Raw genomic sequence first — 22,716 nt, 5'->3', positions numbered from 1 at the left:
TGTTATTCATTATATCAACAATTTATTAACACTACCTTTAAACATTATATGTCACTGGCTTTGTATTCTGTCTTCCCTCCTTATCTGTTAGGTTGTCCCCCTTAACCCCCTATTACATCCCCCGCGACGGTCTCCAGTCCTCATACAAGGATTATATCAGCACGCTGCCATCCACAGAGCACCCTGAGGTGTTTGGCCAGCACTCTAATGCCGACATTGCCAGCCAGATCGCGGAGACCAGGACACTGTTTGACACCCTACTCTCACTGCAGCCCCAGGTCAACAGTCCCACTGCTTCAGGAGTCAGGCCCAGTAGAGAAGATAAGGTGAGGGGGAAGCAAGGTATGGGAAGGGAGGGAGGATTCCTAAGTAATAATATGACTTCATAGAATGTTATAAGATAAGAACAACAATTTTATTTTCACACCATAGTTGGACAGTAAGGTAGAAACAATCTGTAAATGATGTACAGATACATTTCAGTATAATCATGTTGTTATAACTTTTCAAGTCTTTCTGTCTACTTTAAATATAAATATAACTCTCATTTTAGGTCACAGGCAGTAAGATCTTGATAGCACGACACAGTAAGGCCAGCGCTGCATGAAGGAAATATGACTAAATTATCTGCATACTAACACAGATGATTATCAGAATATATTCTCCAAATATGCTTAAATGATGTAGAAGTCATGTATGACATTATTTTGGTGTTAGCTTATTAATGACTTGCATAAATCATAGTGTTGATATGCAGCCAAAGCATTACTTTAGAATGGTGAGCAGGTAGCTTCACCAGAGTTAACACCCTGCAGCCAGTTGGAATCAAGTATTCACCCAGACCATGTACATACTATTATACTCCTCTCTGCACTCCAGCCCCGTCTGATAGGCGTACCAGTACATTAAGCTAATATTTAGTGGTCCCTCTGACATTAAATTGTGACTATATTTTAATGGTTGATATGATTAAATCTAACATCACAATATCACGTTACAACGCAGTAATAACAGCACTAAGGTCATGGTCAGATTTAATGTAATGAACTAGAAAGGTAGATTAAAGCTGCAGAAAGAAGTTCTTAAATTCATATATTAGATGTTAAGCAATAAGGCGACATTGTCATATAGCTTACATAAAAATGTACAACAATTCTGCAGACTTAACTATCAAGCCTTCAGTGACACCAGCAACAGTAAATACTATTATTTTATGTTAATGCTGAGGTAAGCCATATGTTCATTCAAGCGAGATTTAATATGCAAAATTTGCATGACTGATCTACAACTTCAAGATGGCTTGAAATTAAACTGTTCATGAATAAAAAACAAGACTTATTTATTTTCAAGAAATGGCCGCAATGGCCTCGTTCACTCTAAGGTTTTGATTGCTAACAAGAGTCTTAGTCTGAACTATTATAAGTCCTCCGACGCAGCTTCATTATCTGATTTTAAACCTTATTAACTATCAATATTTCTGTGCAGTGCAATTGTCTGTGTCTCATCTGCTGTTGTAAAACCTTGGTGTTTCTAGGTATTAGAGCTGTTATCAGATGTTCACGGAAAAATCCCAGCATTAATTGACTTCGAGGGCACCAGGTCGCTCCTCCAGGACGACGCCTCGCCTCTTAATGTGGTCCTGCTGCAAGAAATCCAGAGATACAACGCTCTTCTGGACACCATCAAGTATGAACATAGTGTGTGTGTGTGTGTGTGTGTGTTTGATTGTCTTTATAAGTACTGTATCTCTATGTGTATAGATGGCATTTAAAACTTTAATTTAAAAATGATTTCAAATGGCATGGGGATATGTGTGTGTTGCCTTCATGGGGTGTCAAATTTGGGCGTGTAAACCAATCACTAAAGTCTATTTGATTGCAGTGCAGAAATCTAAACAAACAAGTCATTTTCTTGGGAACCCTGCAACACAAGAAGACACAAAAAATGTAAATCAGCAACAAGCACCACAACAACAGGGAGTGGAGAAAGTCAAATTGTCTGCAAATGTCCTGGCAGCCACAACTACAGCAAACTAGAAGATTAAAAGAGTACATCATAACTCTCACTGTGTTTTTGTGTGTTAGTTCATCCCTGGTGGAGCTGGAGAGAGGGATCAAAGGCTTAGTGGTGATGTCATCCAGCTTGGAGGAGACCTTCCATTTCATCTACGACGCCCGTGTACCACCGCTGTGGGAGAAGGTGCAAGACACACATGCATACACACACACAAACAGCCACACTAACACACAATCTCACAGGGCTAACCAATGTACATAACTGCTTTAATGTATTCTCTGAACTCTGGTTATCTTTTCTCAGCTTGAGGCACTTTTAGTTTGAGAGGTGAGACTTCCTGATGCTACCTTCCTATTATCTTACCTTGATAACCTTTGGGGCGGCTGTGGCTCATTGGTAGATGATCACGCATATTAGCTGTAGTGTCCAGCGTTTTTTTCTGTTGGGCTACACCAGTTGATAATGTCACTGAGGTGTCTTCAGGCCCTCAACCCAGGCTGTGCATCCATCTACTGCAGGAAGGTCAAACAGATTATTGACACAGGAAGTATAACATATGTGAACAGTTACTTATTACACTCTTGTAGATCTTGTGAGGTTCTCTACAAATCACGTCAGGAAAAGTTGTCATATTAAAATTTAAACGTGACTATGTTCACACCTAACTTTCACACATTACGCCCACATCACTCCTGCATCACACTTCCTGTTTGTGAAAGATTTCAGTAATACTGTACTGAACTGAACTGACTCCCATTCTGAGTAGCTGCCAACAGCTGGAAGCATGAAATGACTATAGATTTGTCTCTTTTTTGCTCACTCTGTTTGTGTCTGTCCACTAGGCATATCCCTCACTGAAGCCCCTGGCAGCTTGGACCAGGGATCTTTGCCAGCGAGTCAATCAGTTTGCACGCTGGGCTGAGACGACCCAGCCCCCCAACTTGTTCTGGCTCTCTGGCTTCACCTTCCCGAACAGTTTCCTCACTGCTGTTCTGCAATCCACTGCTCGACAGCACAATGTGAGTGTTCAAATAACCCCATGCCTATGCCTGTGCAGAAAGACATTATAAGACGATGTATTATAAAACACTACAGAAGGAAACACTACTGGTTTTGTCTCGCTTGGGATTGATGGCAATACATTTGAAAGTTTATCCAGTAGAATATTATGGCCAACCCAGCCATAATACTCTGCAACATACTAACCTGCTGAACTCTCTTTTCTCACACTCTGTTGAGCCCATACATTTATCTCAGCCACAATCGATCCTACAGCCAACAACCATGAAATGTAATGTCAGACAGGAAGACACTTGAACTTATCTGATAATATGTATTTGTGCCTGTTTATTTATTTTGCAGATATCAGTGGACACGCTGTCTTGGGAGTTTATAGTTTCCACTGTAGATGACATCCACCTTCTTGACCCACCCAAGGTGACTCCTTATTATTTATTGATGCCTTTATTTAGAACCACAGACTACCATGAGTGTTATAAAAGTTAATAAAATAACTTTAAACTTGGATCCCCACAATGAAGAGCACCAGAGAGACGACTTTTTTCACACCCATGCAGCACTCCATGCATCTGCTTTTTTAATTGGCAGAAAAAGTTTTAATTTGACAGCAAGAGGCGCAACATCAGAATTTCTGTTATTGTTATTGTAACTCATAACTTTACCTCCCTGTGCTACTCAATCAGTGCACACGTCCAGCCCTTCCTGACCTCTGTGCTGCTCCCTGCTTGCTTCTTCTCAGCTTTGGCTATTTCTCTCTGCCCAAATTTTCTTTCTTCGTATGTGCATTACCCTCCTCACTCTTCTTTCTTCTACCCTTTATGTCCTTTGTTGTCCTTTGTTTCTTCCCTCCTCTTCCATCCCTTTTCCCTCTTCTTGTTGAAGTCACACTACCTAATTGGCTTGGCTGGTTTGTCATTGAAACTTTTTTTCTGTGCCTATGTCACCTCTAAACAAGCATTAGCCTTATTCTTCCCTGATTATCCCCTCCTTTTTAATCCTTGTTTTGCTGCTCATCCGCACCCACTCTTTCAGGATGGAGTATTCGTCAGAGGTTTGTACCTGGAGGGGGCTGGTTGGGACAAAAAGAACTCCTGTCTGGTGGAAGCTGAACCCATGCAGATGGTCTATCCCATCCCCACCATTAACTTCAAACCTGTGGAAAACCGCAAGAAGATGGCCAAGAGTGAGTCGTCATTCTGTTTTTCAATGAGTCAGGCCCCGTGGTGTCCCTTTGTCAACCCTGTGTCTGTATCCCTTCTGTTTGTGTTAAGGCATGTACCTCTGTCCATGCTACTACTTTCCGGTTCGATCGGGCGGGGCAGGCCGAGCTTCTTTTGTGGTCGGTGTAGAACTCAAGTCTGGAGCTGTGACCCCAGACCACTGGATCAAGAGAGGGACTGCTCTTCTCATGAGCCTGGACAACTGAAGGCCTTAAAAGCTGTGAGTGTGTTAAGGCTACAAAGCCACAACAGAGAGTAAATGACAGTTAAACCCTGTAACCTCTCTAATGCATTGCTTAATAAAAAGTATTTTTCCCATGTAAGGCTTTACAGTACATGGTCTGAGTCGCTCCTTGACACTTTGAAATTGGTCTCACACAATTCTGGTACGGTCTTTTTTCTCTTTTTGTTTATTTCTATGATGTCAGCAAACCAATAACTCACCTGTTCACAGAGGTGCGTCAGTATGTCCATGCTGATATAGACTCTAACACACATGCACTGGAAAAAGTCTCCTACTGCACAGTGTTGTTTTTCTCTCTGAAATATGGATCAAGTGTCTGTCCTCTAAGTGTCTGATGAGCTCAATGAATTTCTTTGTAATCTGATAAGCTGTCCGTTGTCATCTCTGACAAAGCATTTGACCAAAGGCAGATATTTGCAAAATATGTGCTCAATAACATCAGTGAAAATGAATGCTACAGTTAAAACAACACTGAAATGGAGGATATATCACTTCCTGGCTTTGGCACACCTTACACACCAGACAGTCCCGGAAATACAAATCAATTAATATGTTTATTTAAACAAAAGCCTGCAGTTAGTGGTAGTTTTACATCTGTAAGCCACAAGTGATATTTCTAATTTGTGAAAATTAAGATAACATAAGATTGTCCTTTACTTTACAGAGGGGAAATTCAGGTGTTGCAGCAGCACAATGACAAAAATAAACATGTAAGTAAATACAAATAAGAATTGATAAATAGATTAAATAAGAGGTGTGTATATAACTGGTACACAAGGAGGAGTCAAAGTGACGAGTCAAAGTGACTAGGAGCGGCTGTGGCTCAGTGGTCAGTCAGTCATCTTCCGTCCCTCAGTCGTACATGTCAAGTGTTAGTGTTGGGCAAGACACCAGGTATGCCAGTACACCATTAGGTATGCCTAATGGTGTGTGAATGTGATGACTGATTGATGTCAGAGGCTACATCATGCTGCAGCTATGTCAGTGTATGAATGTGAGTGTGAAAGTGCTCTGAGCAGTCGCAAGACTAGAAAAGCGCTTTGTGCAGTCCTTTTTACAGCGGTAGAGACAGATCAGATACGGTACAGTAAGTATAGTATAATATTCATATACATATACACACACAATGTATGGAGAGAGAGAGAGAACGAGAGAACGAGAATGGTAAAATGTAATAGTCTCCTTAGCAAGAAAAGTCTGCTCTGTCCCTCCCTGAAGAGGGCGTTAGTGTGAGAAACATGCAGGTCTGCTGAAACACACTTCACATCAAGCCTGAAGACTCACCTGTTCACAGCTGCTTTTTATTAAGCTATTTTAATAACTGTTCTAATTATTTATATCTGCACTGTAGCTTTTACTCCTATTTTTTTTTATATTTTGGCTTCTGTTTTAGCTTTTTAATGTCTTGTTTTATGATGTGTTTCTGAGCTGATTTTTCCTCATTAAATTGTCCTTTTTCCCAGACATTACCAGGAAAAAAACAGGAAAAATGGAGAACACACATGTAAACGGTGAAAATGTTTATTTATATGTTTAAAATATAAAGTGGGTAATACATTCAAAAAGATTTAACAAAAACAGAGGATAAGTTGGTCCACGTACCAAAGCAGGATAAGAATGGCTCAGTCTTTTAAAGATTTGTTCTGGCCTTTGCCTTTATTGGCTGGACAGTGGATAGAGATGCACATGTGGGAGGAGAGAGTGGGGATGATAAGCAGCAAAGAGTCGGAGGCCTGTGCCTCGATGCGTGAGGCGCGTGGTTTAACCACTGAGCTAAATCAATCTTTAAGCAATATCTTCAATAACTGATTTGCAAACTGATTCCATCATCATTAACACATTGTAACTTTTACAGTGTGTGATATGACAAAGAAACAAAAGCTGCGGTATATTGAAGAGGGATGAGCAGGCTGATGGTTTAAAAGGAGCTCTCGTCCACATGCTTCATGATGCCCTCGACCCAGGACAGGTTCGGATCCACACAGATGTTACGACCCTTCTTGGTGACCAGACTGAAAGGAAAGAGGCGACAATGTTAAACTGTGATATAGCGGAGTACTACAGAAGATACCTCCGTTTGATTGACCCTGCTCTGCTGGAAATGTCTGTCGCTTGGTGAAATGCCATCTTTATTTCTAATATTTATTTTTACTTACTAACACATTTTTGATCAAATGTTTTATGTCACAGAATTTCCTGTTTTGTGAAAAATCAAAATAAACGTTTAAAAAAAAAATCCATGAATTGCAATTGAATAATGAAATAATAATCACACCAATTATTATTCAATATATCTCATTAGGCCGTTGTAATAATTATTATAATAATCATAATAATGATAGTTTTTCGTATGGCACCCTGCATACAGGAAATGCAGCTTAAGGTGCTTTACAATATGGAAATCAATGCATAGAGGGCTTCACAAGGAAATAGGGTTAACATTAAAAACAAGGATACAGTGGCATAATTATAAGAAGAAAAAAAAATTATATGAACAGTAAAAAAATCTAAATAATATAAAATAGAATTCATAAGATAAAAGGTAAAATTTAAAGCCACTTTTTAAAAATAGAATAAAATAAACATCTAAATAAAATTCAAAGAATGCTAAATGAAGTGCAATCATGGACACTTACATGGCTCCAGTCTTGGGGCAGCGGTAGTCCGTCATGTAATAGGAGCGGATGAGGGTCTTGTTCACTCTCCTCGGGTAGAATTTGAAGCAGCAGTCGTCAGGGCCGATTTCGCCTGAAGAAAAACATCACAAACCACAAACATGAAGTATGATTATCACACATTAAATGTGTTTCAATAACAAAGAGTTTTCTTACTGCTGCAGAGGACGGAGGAGAGCAGGGCAGCTCCCAGCATGCACAGCAGGAGGATGTGGCTGGCCCTCATGATGAAGATATTTTTCTGGATGCGATGATGAAGATTAATAAACACACGGCTGCTCTTCACCTGCAGTGATGGGGCTTCTAAACGAAAGGTGGTGCGGTGTTCGTTTATCAAGACAAAAAAAGTGGTGTGGGAGGGGGAGCTGCTGTGGTTTCTAAAGTGCTAAGCTGTGACAGAAACTTTCCACTAGGTTTTTACAAAGGTTGAGCGGTAGACTGCAGGAAATGCAGCTGTGGTCATTTCAGATGTGCAGCTCAAAGAGTCTGAAAAACAAGAGTCTAATATTTCTGCACTCGAGTCTTATTAAAAAAAAAAAAAGGGAAAGACCCAATTACGCAATTTTTTTTTTAGTTTTTATAGCAGATAACTCTTTCTCGCACATTTTTTTTGTTTGCTATAAAGGGGAATTTAGTTTAAATAAAACGTGTCAAGTTATTGTCATTTTTTATACTTAGTTTATTTAAATAAATACATTTTATAATCAAGTTAAACTGGATTGAATCAATCTGATCGAGATCGCCAAATCTGGATTACCAGTGCTCTAAATGTGACTACACACGTTGTCCACAGGGGGCGCCAAAATCCACGCAGAATAAAGTTCCTCTAGCCCTTTTCACACTGGTCAAAAAAACCCACTAACACCCGGCTTTTTTGCTTAGTGGGAAAGGCTGCAATCGGCATTCAGAACCGGGAAATCGATCGACATTGATGGGAACACAAAACCCAGGTTGACACGCTAATCTCCGCCCCCTTTCCGGCGTGATGCTACGCTCTGTCGGTGACTTCTGCGACTCCTCGTCATCTCATCTACAAATTCTGCCCGTCTCCGTCCGAGCAGCGCTCGAACATCGTTACAAATTTGTGGGCGCCGAGTTTCATTCACAGACTGAATGAGAACTAGATACATTACAGACCTGACCACCGTAACATCTTCACTGTTAACTAACCGTATTCGGCGCGTTTGTGACGTCAGACGGTGACGCAGCAGAAAAGAGATTGAAAGGAGTATACTCACCTGGCATCATCATTTCCATACCCGCTACCTTGGGGGTGAGGTCTTCTGGGAAATGTAGGCATTCACTAGCAAGTCAAAGCTGATAAAACAAGGCGAGGGTAAAAATAAAATGTGTCCCCTAACATTAAAGTGAACAAAGGAACGCAGCGCGGCTCGTCTGTTGAATATGTACAGCTCTTTATTTTAATAAAACCGTTGTTTATATACATTTCAAGTGAGATACAGCTGCATGTTAACCCTCTGCTGTCTCCACGTTTGTCATCAGTCCTCTACAGTACACAGGTCTCTTCAGGAAACACAGAGCAGATGATGCAAAACAAACAGAACCCAAGAAATTACACATATACAGCAAAATCAACAAAACATTTTACATTTTAGATTTAAATTCGGTTGATTGACTTTTGTTTGTGTTTCCAGTGTGACAGGAAGCATGTAGTGTTGGTAGAGCTGGATAGACAGGCCAGCCTTTAATGTAACAACTAACAAGTAACTCACAGATCTCAAAGTGGGAAATTAACCACGCATACACATAAAACACACATTACAGCCGGTATAGTCAGCTGGACACTACTGAAACACAACAAAAACAAAGGATGGAAAACCGACAACCCGTTTAAACCTGTGAGCGATGACATGAAGTGATGATGCCAGGCACAACTCAAAGGCTTACATGAATGTGCAAAAAGCTTTATTGCAGTCCTGCGGTGCGTCACCACATCGGGGGAAGTGGGGAGGGGGTGGGTGCATCAGATAGAGCGATCAGAAAGTCTGCAGAGCTGATGCAGACGCTGAGACACACACACAGCAAGTTGGTTAGCAGCCACGAGGCGACCGAGGTGATGATTTACAAATGACAGGCGCTTCCTGTTTTTAAAACACAGAGCATTTAGCCTCAGGGGGCCAAATGGGTGCGTAAAAAATTTAACTCCATCACACGCAAAATCAGTAGCACAACACATCGGATGAAACAGCGACTCAAGCAAAAACAACAGGGCTTCCACTGATTTAAGATTGTCGGCTGATAAAGTCTGACAACTTCACAGACGTCGACAGCCAATAAGATTCCTATGAACTCCTATTTCATTTGATGGACAGGTCTGTGCAAAACAGGGCAAAACATATATTAAACAAACTAAATCTGATTATCAACATTGGGGTCTAGCTATGTTAAAGGAGAACTTTAGTTTTAAACCCCAGCTTATTTTGCCACAGGTCTTAATGGCAAATTAGAGCCAAAGGTTTTCGAATTGTTCTAGTTCAGTAAACCAGCTATGATGGCGGTGTACCCGATCAATGGCGGGCTCGGATTAATATTCTAAGCGTCTGACAACATCACAGAAAGGATTCCTACAGAGATAAACCGTTTTGTTTTAGAGTAGGATCCCTTTTTTGAAACCAGAGACTGCCGTTGCATCCTCTGTTCAAAGCCACCAGACTCCATTTTCAAACACACGAATAGAGGCAACAGGTGCACCAGCAACTACCGTATTCTGCAAGGTTAAAGCGAGTAAGTATGTTTGTGTTATCCTGTTACTTTGGAGTTTTCAGTTCTAAGTTTGGATCCAAAACCATGTTTGTGCAACAGACAATAACACAAACGAACTACAAGCTCCCCTGATCTGCATGAAGATAAAAGTACTGTTTTGTCAATGAAGTCTGGTGGCTTTGAAGAGAGCGATGAAACGGCTGTTTGTGGTTTCAAAAAAAGCACGTTTCTTCTTGAAATAAAGAGTCTCTCTGTAGGGACACTTCTGTCAGAGCCCGTCGTGGGTAAAAACAAGCACTTAAGCGGACACACTTTTAATACAGGACTACTGCAGCAGTGATGGCTCATTATGCAGCTGCAGGCTGAAGCAATCTACTGGAGCAATTTCAAAAGTTTTTTAAAAAGCCTCGATTCAAAATTGCAGGCCCACCTTTAACATACAACAATGCTATTTATGAAACATCCGCCTCAGCCTCGACCTAAATGCTGTCCCCACCCACGAATAGGTCAGGATGGAGCGACACATTAACCACAATGTGACTGCAGCCTCGAGGCCCCCTGACAGTGACAACCTCAGGGAACAGCAGCCACACGGTGACACGTGAGGGCCAGCTGACCACTGTTGTCATGTGCATCACTGTGACAGTCTGTCATCCTGACACCACTATTAACAACCAGCAGGTTTCATTTTCAATTAATCCTCTGATTAATCCAAACCCTCCACAATTTAACTGAATGATGATTTCAAATTGCTTATCCAACAAACCCCAAAATGCATATTTCACTATCAGGTAAGACAGAAAGCAGCACAACTTTACATTTGAGACGCTAAAACACGGTTGTGGAAGGTGCTGGTGTTCTTAATACAATATGATGTTAGCTTTTGTTGTTTTGTCGCTTCTTAAAAAGGTTAGCCATGGAGGCGATTAAGCTTCTTTCACCTTAGAAATTTGCATCAAAAATTGCACTTCATCTCTGAGTCATAACTCTGAACACGCAGGTATTTTAGACGTGAGATTATAGATTGTATATAATACGTGGACGTAGCCTGAGGGTTTGAAAAGTGCAGTCAATGCAAAAGTGTCTTATGGTCCCATTTAGAGTAAAACAGACGATACAGCAGGTTTATGATTGAGGGCGTGGCTACCTGCGATTGAAAGGTTGCTCACGGCGACCTAAAAAAGTGTCTTGTTTATTGTTCGGTTGTATCTAAAGACACTCTGAGGAGTTTTTCATTAGCCAGAATTAGCATGCACCTTGCTAACCCAGCTAGCTTTAGCTGGCGGCTTAGCATTTGATGGTAGCTAAACACTTTGGACGAAAGGGCGGAGCTGGAGAGGAGCAAACATGCTCACGTCTGTCTTGATGCAATGCAACGTGTGATGTCACTGTGGCTACGCCCACTTCTTATGTACAGTCTATGCGCTATATTCACTGCGCCTTATGCTTCAGGAGTACACATCCGTCCATCTGCTCAGAGATCAAAGAAGCAGCTCAGAATAAATACAGAACTTGCCTGAGAATCGTCACGTTATTACGTCTTCAAACTAATGCAGCGACACTTCATGCGTTGCATTTACGTGGTCCAAAATTATCTCCACATTGCCACTATATTAGCCTAACCTTCATAAGTATTGTCAAGTTCAGTTACATTGACAATATCCTAATTAATCCTTCTGTAGTGGACACACTTGTTAATCCTTCAGGTGCACAGGTAAGTACATGAATAATGCTGCAAACTCCCGCTTATGCATACATGTTTAAATCAAATGTACGCAAAGAAGGCTGAGCAACAACCCTTCATTTCACCGGTCCCGTTCGTGCCCCACCTTCCTCTGATAAATATTAAATAAATACAAACTTTAAAGACGCTCACGCTCAAACACGAACACGCTGAGATGTAGCTCAAAGGGAAGGGAGGTCCATGTCAGCAAACAGCGACACATGATTATTTACTCCAGTTTCATTGACATAAATATTCTGCAAAAACATTTGACAGGCAGCTCAGGTCCTCTTTGCAGAGGGTTTAAATTAAATGTAACAACGTGGCGCTCTCAGAGACACCAAACCTGTCGAAGGTTTTGCGCATCTTCATGGATTTTAACTCACGACAGAGATGACTTCAAGGGAATGGTTCGGAAAAACCTGCCTGTAAGGACTGAAAATCAAACTTAGGAAGGAATGACAGAAAAAAGTGCAGAATTAAAGAAAGACAGAGACACAGACACGAGCTCGAGTTCCACCTTCAATCATAGATCTGACTCCACAGACGTCGTGTTAGGACTTACTTCCCCTGACTCGTACCGATTGGCCAAATGTAAAGAAAAGCAGGTGGAGTAGTCGTGGGAAAGTGTGCTGACAGCAGAGAATTAAAGTCTAAGAGGAGGAGGTTGGTTTCCACCCTGGTAGGTGCATGTGTGGGAGTGTGTGATACATTCTTCAGCTACACTTTCCAGTCCTCTGCTGGGCCTCTGAGCAGAGGAGGGGGTGGTGGGGGATAAATAAGGCCTCGTATTCCTTTTCACACCCCCTCCCTCGCCAACGACAGATCCCCTCCAGGCTCTGTTTCGAGCAGAGGCACGGCTCTCTCAGGTCCATCCGGCCTGCCGAGTTTTTCCGGTTGAGTCCATTAGTGCGTGACGGTTCTCCTCCGAGGTGATCTTAGCTCAGCGCTTCAGCACCGGGCTGCATCGCTCCGGATCCTTCTGTAACGCCTGCAGGACCTGAAGCAGAAGAAGGGGCAAGAAAACCGATGTAAGAAATGGATTGGCCAAAAGCTGTAACGTGTAACGCTGCTTTTTAAGTACTTTGGATTGATCATGTCAAGAATGTAGGAGAATCTAATAAAAAGAACTTCAACCTACTTAAAATAAATAAATGACGCAAATTAGCGGCAGAGTTACGGGGCCCAGAGCAGAGTCCGTCTACTTGTGTTTATCAGCGTCTTTTCATTGACTAAAATCCATCCCTGCTCCTCCCCATATCGTAGATCATGTTGGGAGATGTTAGTTATTATCTTACAGTGAACTGAAGATCCTGTGCTGTGACATCAACAGTCCAGTGTGTCTTCAATTATCTTTGCTTTTGGTCTGAACTCGTTTTATCGGTCTGTGACGCCCTACCTGCCCCCACTTCCTGTTTCGGCTGGTCATGTGAACGGAGGCGATGTGCTGGAAGAGCTGCTCGGCGGGGATGAGGTCGGGCAGGCGGGTGAGGAACTGGGCCATGTGGATGAAGTCCATGCAGGTGAGGACGTCCTGGTAGAGACGCAGCAGGCCCAGCGCCGTGCGGAACAGGAACTCCTCTCCGTCTCTGCAGAACACGTCCCACACCCGACACGCCAGGTCCAGCGGCAGAGACTTACTGTACAGAGTGAAGATCCTGGAGGGAGAGAGACAGAAGCATACAACCCCAAGGCTCATTTCTGCTTCTACCAACCAGTCAAGTTTTAGTTCTCACCTATCAGGAGCTGTGTCTCAATTCGGGGGCTGCAGCCTTCGAAGGATGAGTCATTCGTAGCCTGTGTAGACGCAGAACCGAAATCTGTTCTACGGAAGATTTCCTGTTTGCATCACCAACTGGTTCCACTCTTTACCTTGCGAAACCAAAAGCAGCTCCCAGCTCCTAGCAACAGGTAGCTAGCAGGCTAACCAGCTATTTGTTTAACATTTGTATCGCAACTATCCGAGTGAGTTGAAACGAAAAACTTTGTTTCGTTTGAATTTCTGCGCAATGAATCTCGGAATACGTAGAGAGAAGGATGCACCCAATCGATCCTCCATGGCCTGGGAAAAGGAGGAAGTATTTGTCGGCCACATCTGAAGGAGCCTTCGAATTGGGACAGCCTCCGACGGGCCGCTGTGACGCAGTCTGCCTTCAGATAGTTCCTCCAAAGGATGCAGCCCCTGAATTGGGACACAGCTTGTGTTTCCAACGGAATCACAGTAACTGTGGCAAGAACAGGGGATAAACAGTATTTGTATATGGAAATTATTTTCAATATCACTAGATGTAACAGAAACTCCCTCCAGTCCTTGATTACATTTGTTATTCATTATAATACGACATTGAGTTGACCTTTCATCCTTTTTTTCATTCGTGTAAAACCTCGTCATATGACCAAAAACTTTTTTTGAGTGACCTTGACCTCTGACCTTTATCCACCAGATTCTTATCAGTTCAACCTGAGATAACTTTAAAAAAATAATAATTTTCGGAGCCTCTCCTTCGTCCTGGAATGAACAAGCTGTTTTGTCATTCAAAGGTTAGACCTTAGCCACGATTGGCTGACGGTATTAGTAGTGACTGAGTAGCCGATCCCACGTGGGGGAGTGGCCGCACTGCACTGTCGCTCCAAAATGTTGGCTATTCAGCCTTGTATGTACGAGCCAGAATCACCAGGAGGTATCAGAATGGTGAGCTGAAATCTTAGACTTGACTACAAGCTAGTGCAAGAAGGCAGCCTGAGGTGAACGACGCTGCATGATGATTGGTCGATTTCAACGAGAGCAAGGTGCTACATAGAAACCTGCAGCTGTTCTGAACGGCCCATTTCAGAGGCTGTGACTGACTGACTGAGTGAGTGGGTGAGTGACGGTTCTTTCAGAGCCTCAGAGAGCTAGAGTTGCAACATCGCAATCGCGGATCATGGCGCATATTGGACCTCCACTGACGCGACTCTCTGTCTATACGGCTCTGGACACTTTGTTCGGGGAGTAGCTGCTCCCCTGCTGCTCATCCTCTGCTACGTCCGCAGCGCGCACTTGCTGTCAAACACGATGTCATCGGCCTGATAAGGACAGTCCTTGTAACACATCGCCCACAGAAGCGCACACTGACCTGATGCGGTCAGCCACATACGAGGTTTTGACCTTTGAAATGTGAAACACATGCAAAATATGAGAATATATCCATTCAATAGATACGGCCCCTTTAACTGAAATGCTAATTTTAAAATACTTATATATTGCCCTAGCCACTCCCTTTATAAGCTGGGTGTATGCCAGTGATATGGGTAAGAGTTGATGAGTTGAAATGAAAATTTCCACTGAGAGTGGGGGGAGACCACCAACACAGACCCACAGCCCATCTTGTTTTCTCAGAAACACACCTGAATCTGAAACTGTGACGACCTTGAGAGAGCAAAGTGTTAAAACAGGATGGAACGCAAAAAGAAAGCTGTGAAATGACTTAATGGCAAGTCGTTCAGACGGGTACTTTTGAAAAGTGTGGTTTGAAAAGTGTAGTGAAGAGCAGAAGCAACGAGACAAACGGCGCAGAACGTGAAGTAAAAGAGGCGGACTCACCAGTCGATTAAATAAATATCAGGGGTCAAGTTGTTTTTCTTGAAATGTGCAAAGAGCTTTGGTAGATTTTCTTCAAAGAACACTTCAAATGCCGAGAAGTAGGTCAACATCTGTGAAGAGAGAGGAGAAGAAACAGGAGCATTAACACACAAAAACCACATTGAGTTCAATAAGCAGGGCAGTGAGTCATCTGTGGGGATGGACGAGCAACTTTTGTGGTGATTGAAAGAACTTCTTCTACAACTGCGCGATGATACATAAACACAAACTGATCAAAGGCACAGGTAGACCAACGACTCCTGTGTCTGGTGGCTTTGAAGAGCCGTGACATCCTTTTCTGGTTAAACATAAAAGGATCCTACTCTTTAAAGAGCAGCTCCAGTCATGTTTTTAGACATATGAAATGCTACGCTTATGTTTTTTCTGCACCTGCTTCCCTCATTAAAAATTCCTGAATCTGCATTGGCCCCGCCCACTATGCAAATTTCCAACCGCCCCCTCAAAACATGTCTCGGCCATCATTTAGTGGCAACTTTTCAAGCTAGCTTGAAATTTAGTAACCAGTAGTAGTAACGTTAACATTAGTAGTCAGCTGTCTCGCGCATCGCCGAAGTGGTTGCCATAGGTTGCGCATAATGATATGCATAGCGTCACCCCGTCCATTAACGGGATTGGCTCCTTAGGTTTGTGACATCACAAACCTGCCAATCTGAAAACGTGTTGTTCAGCCTGTCCTTGGTACACTGCAGTTTAAAAGCAGACAGGCCCAGCCATGGAGATGACTGCTGATGTTGTCTTGTAGCACATGGAGATGTTTACAAGGTTAGATTCTCACTAGAGGGGGTCTTTAACAAAAGGGTTCGTCTCTGCAGGGATCCTTTCTGTAATGTTGTCAGACACCACCTGAGCCTGTCAGTGGCATTTTCCCTGAACGATGAATGTAGTGGAGATAGAAACATTTTTCAAACTGAATGCTACCGCTGATCGTTATGTTTCACCCTTTTCTGACATTTTATAAAACGTGATTAAACCAGGTGATTGCTGAATGAGGTTCACCTGGTCTAAAGTGCTCAAAAACCCCAGACATGACATCTGAAGACGGAGACTGCTGTGGTTCTGCCTCACAGCAGGGATTTTGTGTTGTGTTGAGTTTGTCGGTCCTCACTAAATTATTTGGTTGTTTACATACCTTTAATAAATCCCATGTATTGAGTGCTTTAAGGTGTTTCACGTGGTTATTTCTGGGTCAGACTGTGGATAGTTCTTAGCCCCATAGGGCTGCCTTCGGTTAGGGTGTAACAATGACCTATCTATAGTGTATAGCACTGATATCCAGGAATATATATATGTGGATTTATGTGTGTGAACGTGTATGTGTGTGTACTGACAAGGCTGTGGTCGACTCTGAAGAAGGCCATCTGACAGGGCTTGTTGAGCAGGTTGGCAAAAGCTATGAAGGCATCAGCTGTGTCCAGATTCAGGATCAGCACTGCTGCGATGAACGACATTCCCTGCACCTGCACACACACACACACACACACACAGAACAAACATGTTACAACACTATTACAGGTCGGGTTGTAAGCTTGAATAACCTGTGTTATTATGAAACATACTCTGACTCAGGCAGCAAGTTAACACCTGCTGAAGCTGATAAATCTGTCATCAGAACGTCGAGCTTCAGTCGGGACACAGAGATGAGATACTGACGCAGACAGATGCAAGGAACATGCAAAAAAAACACCCTGCACTCAGAGATGGATGCATATACCGTGTGTGCAGCATCTCATGGGTTGGGGTCAGTGCAGGAAGTCACACTCATTTCTACCTCAGTTTAAACAGCGTGGGGCTAACCGCAGCATCTGACAGGCACAATGTGGCTACGAAGAGATGAAGTGTGCTTAAAGTTGCAGCATGATGCCGAGAACATTGACTTCTTAATTTCAAGTTTATGCTTCAATCTCCACGGTTTGATTCAAAAATATGACAGACAAAAAGCATCAAGAGGAGAATTCGAGAGCACAACTGGAGTCTGGAAGGAGGCGGCACAAGATTAGTAACTCTCCTGAGAGGGAAGAGGAAGGTGTGTTAAAGGTTTGCGTACTCGGAAATCACACCGACACTCTGCATGAATGTCCAAACCACAGGGCAGAGATGTAGAGAGATGATGTGCTGCAGATGTAAACATTCAGAAGGACTTGACGCTCATCTTCGACAACCACTCAGCCTGACTGCTGAGGCTCAGACCTTCTACTGTTAATAGTCATGTGCTGAACACAGTTTTGTGCTTTAGATCTGTTTCATCGCTCCTAATCTTTTTAAACATGCATGTGAATCTGCGTATGAAAGCAGAATGTGTAGGTGTAACAACCTTTCTGAGTATGTATGGGAACACAAGGAGACACAGAACCCTACCTAAGTGGAAAATGTGTTTGGCAAGTTGTTGTCAGACGACGAGGTTCCAAAATTGATTCCTACACACCTGTGTCTGATGTGACGTTAGAAACTTATTGATATAAAACTTTCATGCTGCAAAATTAATTTGAATTGAACAGTTAAACATTTGTGTGAAATGTAATTAAAATAACTAAACTAAACATAAAAGGAGTTATAGACTACTGTAATGCAGGCTAAGCAAGGTGACCCAAGCGTCCCTCTCCCCAGCAACGTTTTCCAGCTCCTCCTGGGGGATCCCGCGGTGATCCCAGGCCAGACGGCTGTTTGGACGTGCCTGGAAAACTTCCAAAGGGAGGCGCCCAGGAGGCAGCATAATCGGATGCCCGAACCACCTCAACCGACTCCTTCTGATGCGAAGGCTCTACTCCGAGTTCCCTCTGGATGTCTGAGCTCCTTACCCTATCTCTAAGGCTTTCAAAGGACCCTGCCTGCCTGCTATTGGTACATAACTAACTGTACATTATTAGTATTGTATAAAATCAATAAATACGGTAATTAAAAATTCTAACCTACCTGAATAACTATGTGCAGAACAGTTGTGAGCCATGTTGTCTTACATGCACAATTCATCATTTAACTACGGAGTCTAAGGGAGTCTAGGGAAAGCTAAATTGCTTCTGGACATAAATCCTGACCCAGAATATGCTGTCAGAGGCAAATGAGGTTCTGTTACTACAACTACTATTTAAAGCAAATCAAAACACTGCTCTGAATATGACCCTCGACACAGAACATCAAAATATTTGGATGAAGCGTGTTTGGAGTCTGAAGAACCCAACGGCTCTGACGGAGCGCAGGACATCTGATGTGTGATGTGTTTCCAGTCTGGAAGGTGAAAAGCACCTAACGTTCCTTTAATGCAGAGTGAGACGATTTACTCTCAGGCTCAGTGGAAATCAAATATGAGAAGCTGTTAGTCGTCCCAACCGCAGTCAAACTTTGGTTGCATAAGATAATAATAGACTGCGTAGGTGTTACGTGGGAGAGCCAGCTCTGTGCCCTGTCATATTTAACCTTCATAATACACAGGTAGTACTACAGTACAGCTACTCTGGCCTGTTTACAAATGGGCAAAGGAGTTTCATTCCTTACTATTTTATATTAAAATTATATTCACTTTTTTAATGCTCAAATTTTGCCCATCATTATTATTATTATGTGTAAAGTCTATTCATTGAAAAAGTGAGCGGATGAGCCACTGAATTCATCGCTTACTGTTAATCGTTACACCTGAAGTGCACGTACAGTGTAGTGTTTGAGTGACAGGCAAAACAGCACAGCCAGCTTTTATTTTGAAAAGCTACGATCGCTCTGATCCTCTGCTCTTTATTATTTCTTTAATCATTTCCTTGTCATTCAGTTTGCTACTACAATGATTAAAGCATGAGACAGGAAACAATAAATAATGTAATAACATAATTTCTGACATTTCCTGCATGCAAGTAGTTGTGTTGTGCACACAAAGGTAATAATATCTATAGAGGACTGGCCTAAGTGTTGCAGCCGCTGCTTTAAGGCTGTGTATGTTACATATTAAACAATGTTAATTCTAATAAATTTTATCTATCTGTAAATGTAATTTGTAGTTACATTCAGCTCCTTAAATGTTCTCCTAGAGCCCTATGTGCTGTATTTTGTCTTTTGTTTAATTAAATATTGACACAGAGCTACAGCGTATAAAAGAGACACATGAATCACACATGAATGAAGATCACACAGTGTTTAACCTCTTTAACTCTACCTGTGTAAGTAAACTGAAAGGGTACAACACCAGCGAGCACAAAATGTGCTGAAGTAACAGGATGTGATGCTGTGTTATGTGTGTGTGACTTACGTAGCCAACGTCTGGCCGGTAACAAGTGTATGCTCCCAGAATGCTGTGCAGCACGTCATGATATGGCCCGCCCTGATGATGAACAAAGGAGCAATGAGGACAATGGAACAAACACACACACAATTCCCGAAAAAGTTTCAGTGTTTGATTACAATCGTTACTGAATTTAAAGGCTGAATGAGACTAAGCTCGTCTCTCTGACCTGCTGGAAGATACACAAGTGTGGAAAAGTTCTCGAGATGTCCAGCTTGATCAGCTCCAGACTCGACTCCCGATCTGACGAACCAGCATCTGGAAGACGTAGCAAAAGAGACATTTTCAGAGGGGAATTTTTTTATTAGTAGTCATGGAATTACTTACGTAGATTGCTTCAGTTGGCATCTACAAAACAGGTGATGTTTGCAATAAAATTAAGCGGGCAATTCTTTCTAATATTGCCTGTTGCCACTGATATGCTCAGATTGCTATTAAAGCTATCGCTGCAGACATGTTATGGTAAGATCATTTTTATAAACCAGAAACAGCTGCTACATTGTTTTCTTTAAAGCCACCAGACTCCATTGAAAAAAACATTAATTTTACCCTGCAGAACTCAGGAGCTTCTAGTCTACCGCTGCCTTGGCTGTTTGTTTTGTTTGTGATGTTGAGTGAATTTGGCGTGTTAAATGAATACCTCATAGCTACTAAAATAAGTTTTAAACACACAATAACACAAAAAACTAAGTGATTAAGGCAGCGGTAACTCATGTTCTGCTAGGTAAAATTACTGTTTTTGTCAATGGAGTCTGGCAGCTTTGCAGAGGGCAATCTAATGGCTGTAAAAAAAATGAACAAAGATCTCTTAAGCAAGATATATTGCTGTCAGACTATTAGAATATCCATCTAGGCCTTATTTTTACAATATGAATATGGCCAACAATATGAGGAACATCCACTTAAAGTTCTGTCGTGTCTCTACCTTCAGTTTCGGGCTCTGAGGCAGGTGCTGGCATGTTCTTCCACTTCTCTTTCGCCCGGGCCAGACAGATGCTATACAGCTCTGCAGGGACACATAACAGCACAGCGCAACAGTCAATACGAGAGAAAGGCAGGGAGACAGAAGCACTGAGACGCTGAGAGGAGAACATGATGACTGGACAGAAACCGCTTCAGGTGATAAAAGAGGTTCTGCTCTTCACATCACTCTGCAGCAGCAACACTCGAGGTGATTAAAGGAAACAGATCTGCCTCCATTTTCAGAGAGACAGTCATTTTGCTGCAGTCGATTAAACCTCCCAGCGTGCGTTTTGACCTGGCATCGCCCTCTAGTGATGAGACGCTGGATGGAAATAATGAGCTTTCCGAGAAGAGCACGGAGCTCTGCACTGGTGATCTTGACCTTGTTCAGTCTCACCATCACAAGCAGATTCATATTTACTGCAGAGAGCGCAGGCCTTGCTGACCATGTGAACTGCAGTTTATAGATATCTCAGCATATATAGATAAACGGGGAATTTGGGCCCTAATTTTACATGTTTTGGGGTTTATATGACGAACAAAATGAAGGTACAGAAAGTTTTGGAATTGTTAGAGTAGACTGCTTCAGGCTGCAAAATAATCCCTGTGAGCAAATATGCAACAAAGTACCTATTATATACTATTTATTCCCCATCCATATTGACCATTTATGGCAACACTTAATGGCTACTTATAATGAATATTTATGGCAACATGTTGACAAAGTGAACCTCACCTTACATTCTGTTTCATGACTCTTCCTGGCCACGCCCTGAGGAAGAGTCATGATGAGGGTCAAAACCGGTCAGCGTTATGTCTTTGATGTTGGTGTCTTTTACGAGAGATGCCCTGATTCAACTCGGTGCGAGTGTGCCTGAAGAAAGCCAGGCGGCTTCCCTCCCTCGACAAAAAAAAAATCACTGATCGAGGCTGCAGTAGACCAGGGTTATTATAGTTAAAGAAAACTAAGACTAAAAGTAGAGTTTTCAAAAAAAACTAAATAAAACTACAACAAACAGTGCAACACGAATTTGTGAAAACACTTTGTCCTATTCTGTTTGATGAGAGACACTGGCCGAATAAGAAGAACCTAGAATGAAGATGACACAGTAACAAACTAGTTCCAGAAGGTGGCAGCAAAGCAACATAGCGGATGTCGGCTCCCGTAGAAACTCCAAAGAAGACGATACTTTATGTGCAAACTAGATTTTCTCAAAATGGCTAAAGTAGCACGCACCGTCCTATATGGAAATACTTTAACTACGACCCGGTAGTAGACAAAAGTTAATGTATCGTGATGAAGAGCAACGGCGACATTTGTGGGATGCAGCTGAAAGGGAAAAATCCCACTAATTTGAAAGTTCATCTAAGAAGCTCTCACAGAGAAGCACACGAAAAGTTCCAGCAGCAGTGGAGGGAGCAGGAGACTGCTAACGGAAGGTCACAGTCAGAGAACTGCATAACAGCTAGAGATCATATTTGATGTCATGCATCCTTTCGAGCTATAAAAACTATAATAACTCCGCAGTAGACAAGTTACTTCCATCTTCTGCAAAGTACGACTCCTATGTACTGTCACTGGAGTCGGGTGGCTTTGAAGAGATTTGGTTTAGCTCAGTTGGTAGATAACGGCTACGGTACTCGACGCACTGATCGCAGGCTCGACTCCCGTCTGCAGATCATTTGGTGCATGTCATCCCCCACTTTCTACTTTCCACATTTCCTGTCTGTCTTCAGCTGTCCTACATAATAAAGCCAATAAAAGGATCTTAAAAAACCAGAAGAACAATCTGGGCCCTTGTGCACGTGCTTTGATTGGGCGCTTTGACCCACAGCGATTGCTTTGCAGCCACTACAACCCCCTTCGGCCCCAGCTGAAGCAATCTGTTGGAGCAAATCTTAAAACCTGTTAGCTCTTTAGAACCCAAAATATGTGAAAAATAAAAAAAATAAAGCCCTGTTTTAGCAGTAATATAGATGTGTGATCAAAGTATATGAAGCCTCGGAACCAGTAGCAAATCCAGCAATGGTAGAAATGCTAGCAGTAGCATTAGCAGCAGTGATGAAACTACTTTAGGTAAAATGGGGCAAATCTGTAACTGAGCTGCTGCTTAAGAGAAGATGGACAACTTTGAAGAGCTTTGTATGTATGCGTGTGTGTGTAGAGTGATAATGAATATGCTCCATGTAAAAGGCTGAGCAGCACAAAGCAGAGTGGGCCAGC

The 22,716-nt window shown here is 42.4% G+C and overlaps 3 protein-coding genes across 4 annotated transcripts in view; 1 reads left to right on the top strand and 2 right to left on the bottom strand.

Moving 5' to 3' along the window:
* dnah2 (dynein, axonemal, heavy chain 2) overlaps positions 1–4,462 on the top strand; it is a 52,026-nt gene extending 47,564 nt beyond the window's left edge. Inside the window, exons 81-87 of the mRNA XM_069672709.1 lie at positions 92–326; positions 1,535–1,686; positions 2,085–2,199; positions 2,859–3,035; positions 3,379–3,453; positions 4,069–4,219; positions 4,308–4,462. Of these exons, the coding sequence (XP_069528810.1) occupies positions 92–326; positions 1,535–1,686; positions 2,085–2,199; positions 2,859–3,035; positions 3,379–3,453; positions 4,069–4,219; positions 4,308–4,462 (1,060 nt within the window). The remainder of the gene's footprint in view (positions 1–91; positions 327–1,534; positions 1,687–2,084; positions 2,200–2,858; positions 3,036–3,378; positions 3,454–4,068; positions 4,220–4,307) is intronic.
* Positions 4,463–6,007: 1,545 nt separating this feature from the next.
* Positions 6,008–7,520, bottom strand: ccl36.1 (chemokine (C-C motif) ligand 36, duplicate 1). Its single transcript, XM_069672463.1, has 3 exons — positions 7,332–7,520; positions 7,137–7,248; positions 6,008–6,512 (listed from the first exon to the last, which is right to left on the bottom strand). The coding sequence occupies exons 1-3, from the start codon at positions 7,399–7,401 to the stop codon at positions 6,419–6,421; spliced, it is 276 nt and encodes a 91-aa protein (XP_069528564.1). The 5' UTR covers positions 7,402–7,520; the 3' UTR covers positions 6,008–6,418.
* A 2,790-nt stretch (positions 7,521–10,310) lies between these two features.
* tbc1d14 (TBC1 domain family, member 14) overlaps positions 10,311–22,716 on the bottom strand; it is a 45,736-nt gene continuing 33,330 nt past the window's right edge. For both annotated transcript variants that reach the window (XM_069672276.1, XM_069672277.1), the window contains 7 exons: positions 20,455–20,535; positions 19,699–19,787; positions 19,497–19,568; positions 16,594–16,722; positions 15,206–15,315; positions 13,022–13,280; positions 10,311–12,622 (listed from right to left, as the gene is read on the bottom strand). In XM_069672276.1, coding sequence (XP_069528377.1) covers positions 12,566–12,622; positions 13,022–13,280; positions 15,206–15,315; positions 16,594–16,722; positions 19,497–19,568; positions 19,699–19,787; positions 20,455–20,535 — 797 coding nt within the window. In that variant the 3' untranslated portion in view covers positions 10,311–12,565. The remainder of the gene's footprint in view (positions 12,623–13,021; positions 13,281–15,205; positions 15,316–16,593; positions 16,723–19,496; positions 19,569–19,698; positions 19,788–20,454; positions 20,536–22,716) is intronic.

This window comes from Semicossyphus pulcher, unplaced genomic scaffold (genome assembly GCF_022749685.1).
Source record: "Semicossyphus pulcher isolate SPU_LCO1_2020_fin unplaced genomic scaffold, fSemPul1.0.p SCAF_21, whole genome shotgun sequence".
NCBI classification, from domain to species: Eukaryota; Metazoa; Chordata; class Actinopteri; order Labriformes; family Labridae; genus Semicossyphus; species Semicossyphus pulcher.
The sequence above is the reverse complement of the archived record's forward strand: the minus strand, read 5'-3'. Positions and strand labels throughout refer to the sequence as shown.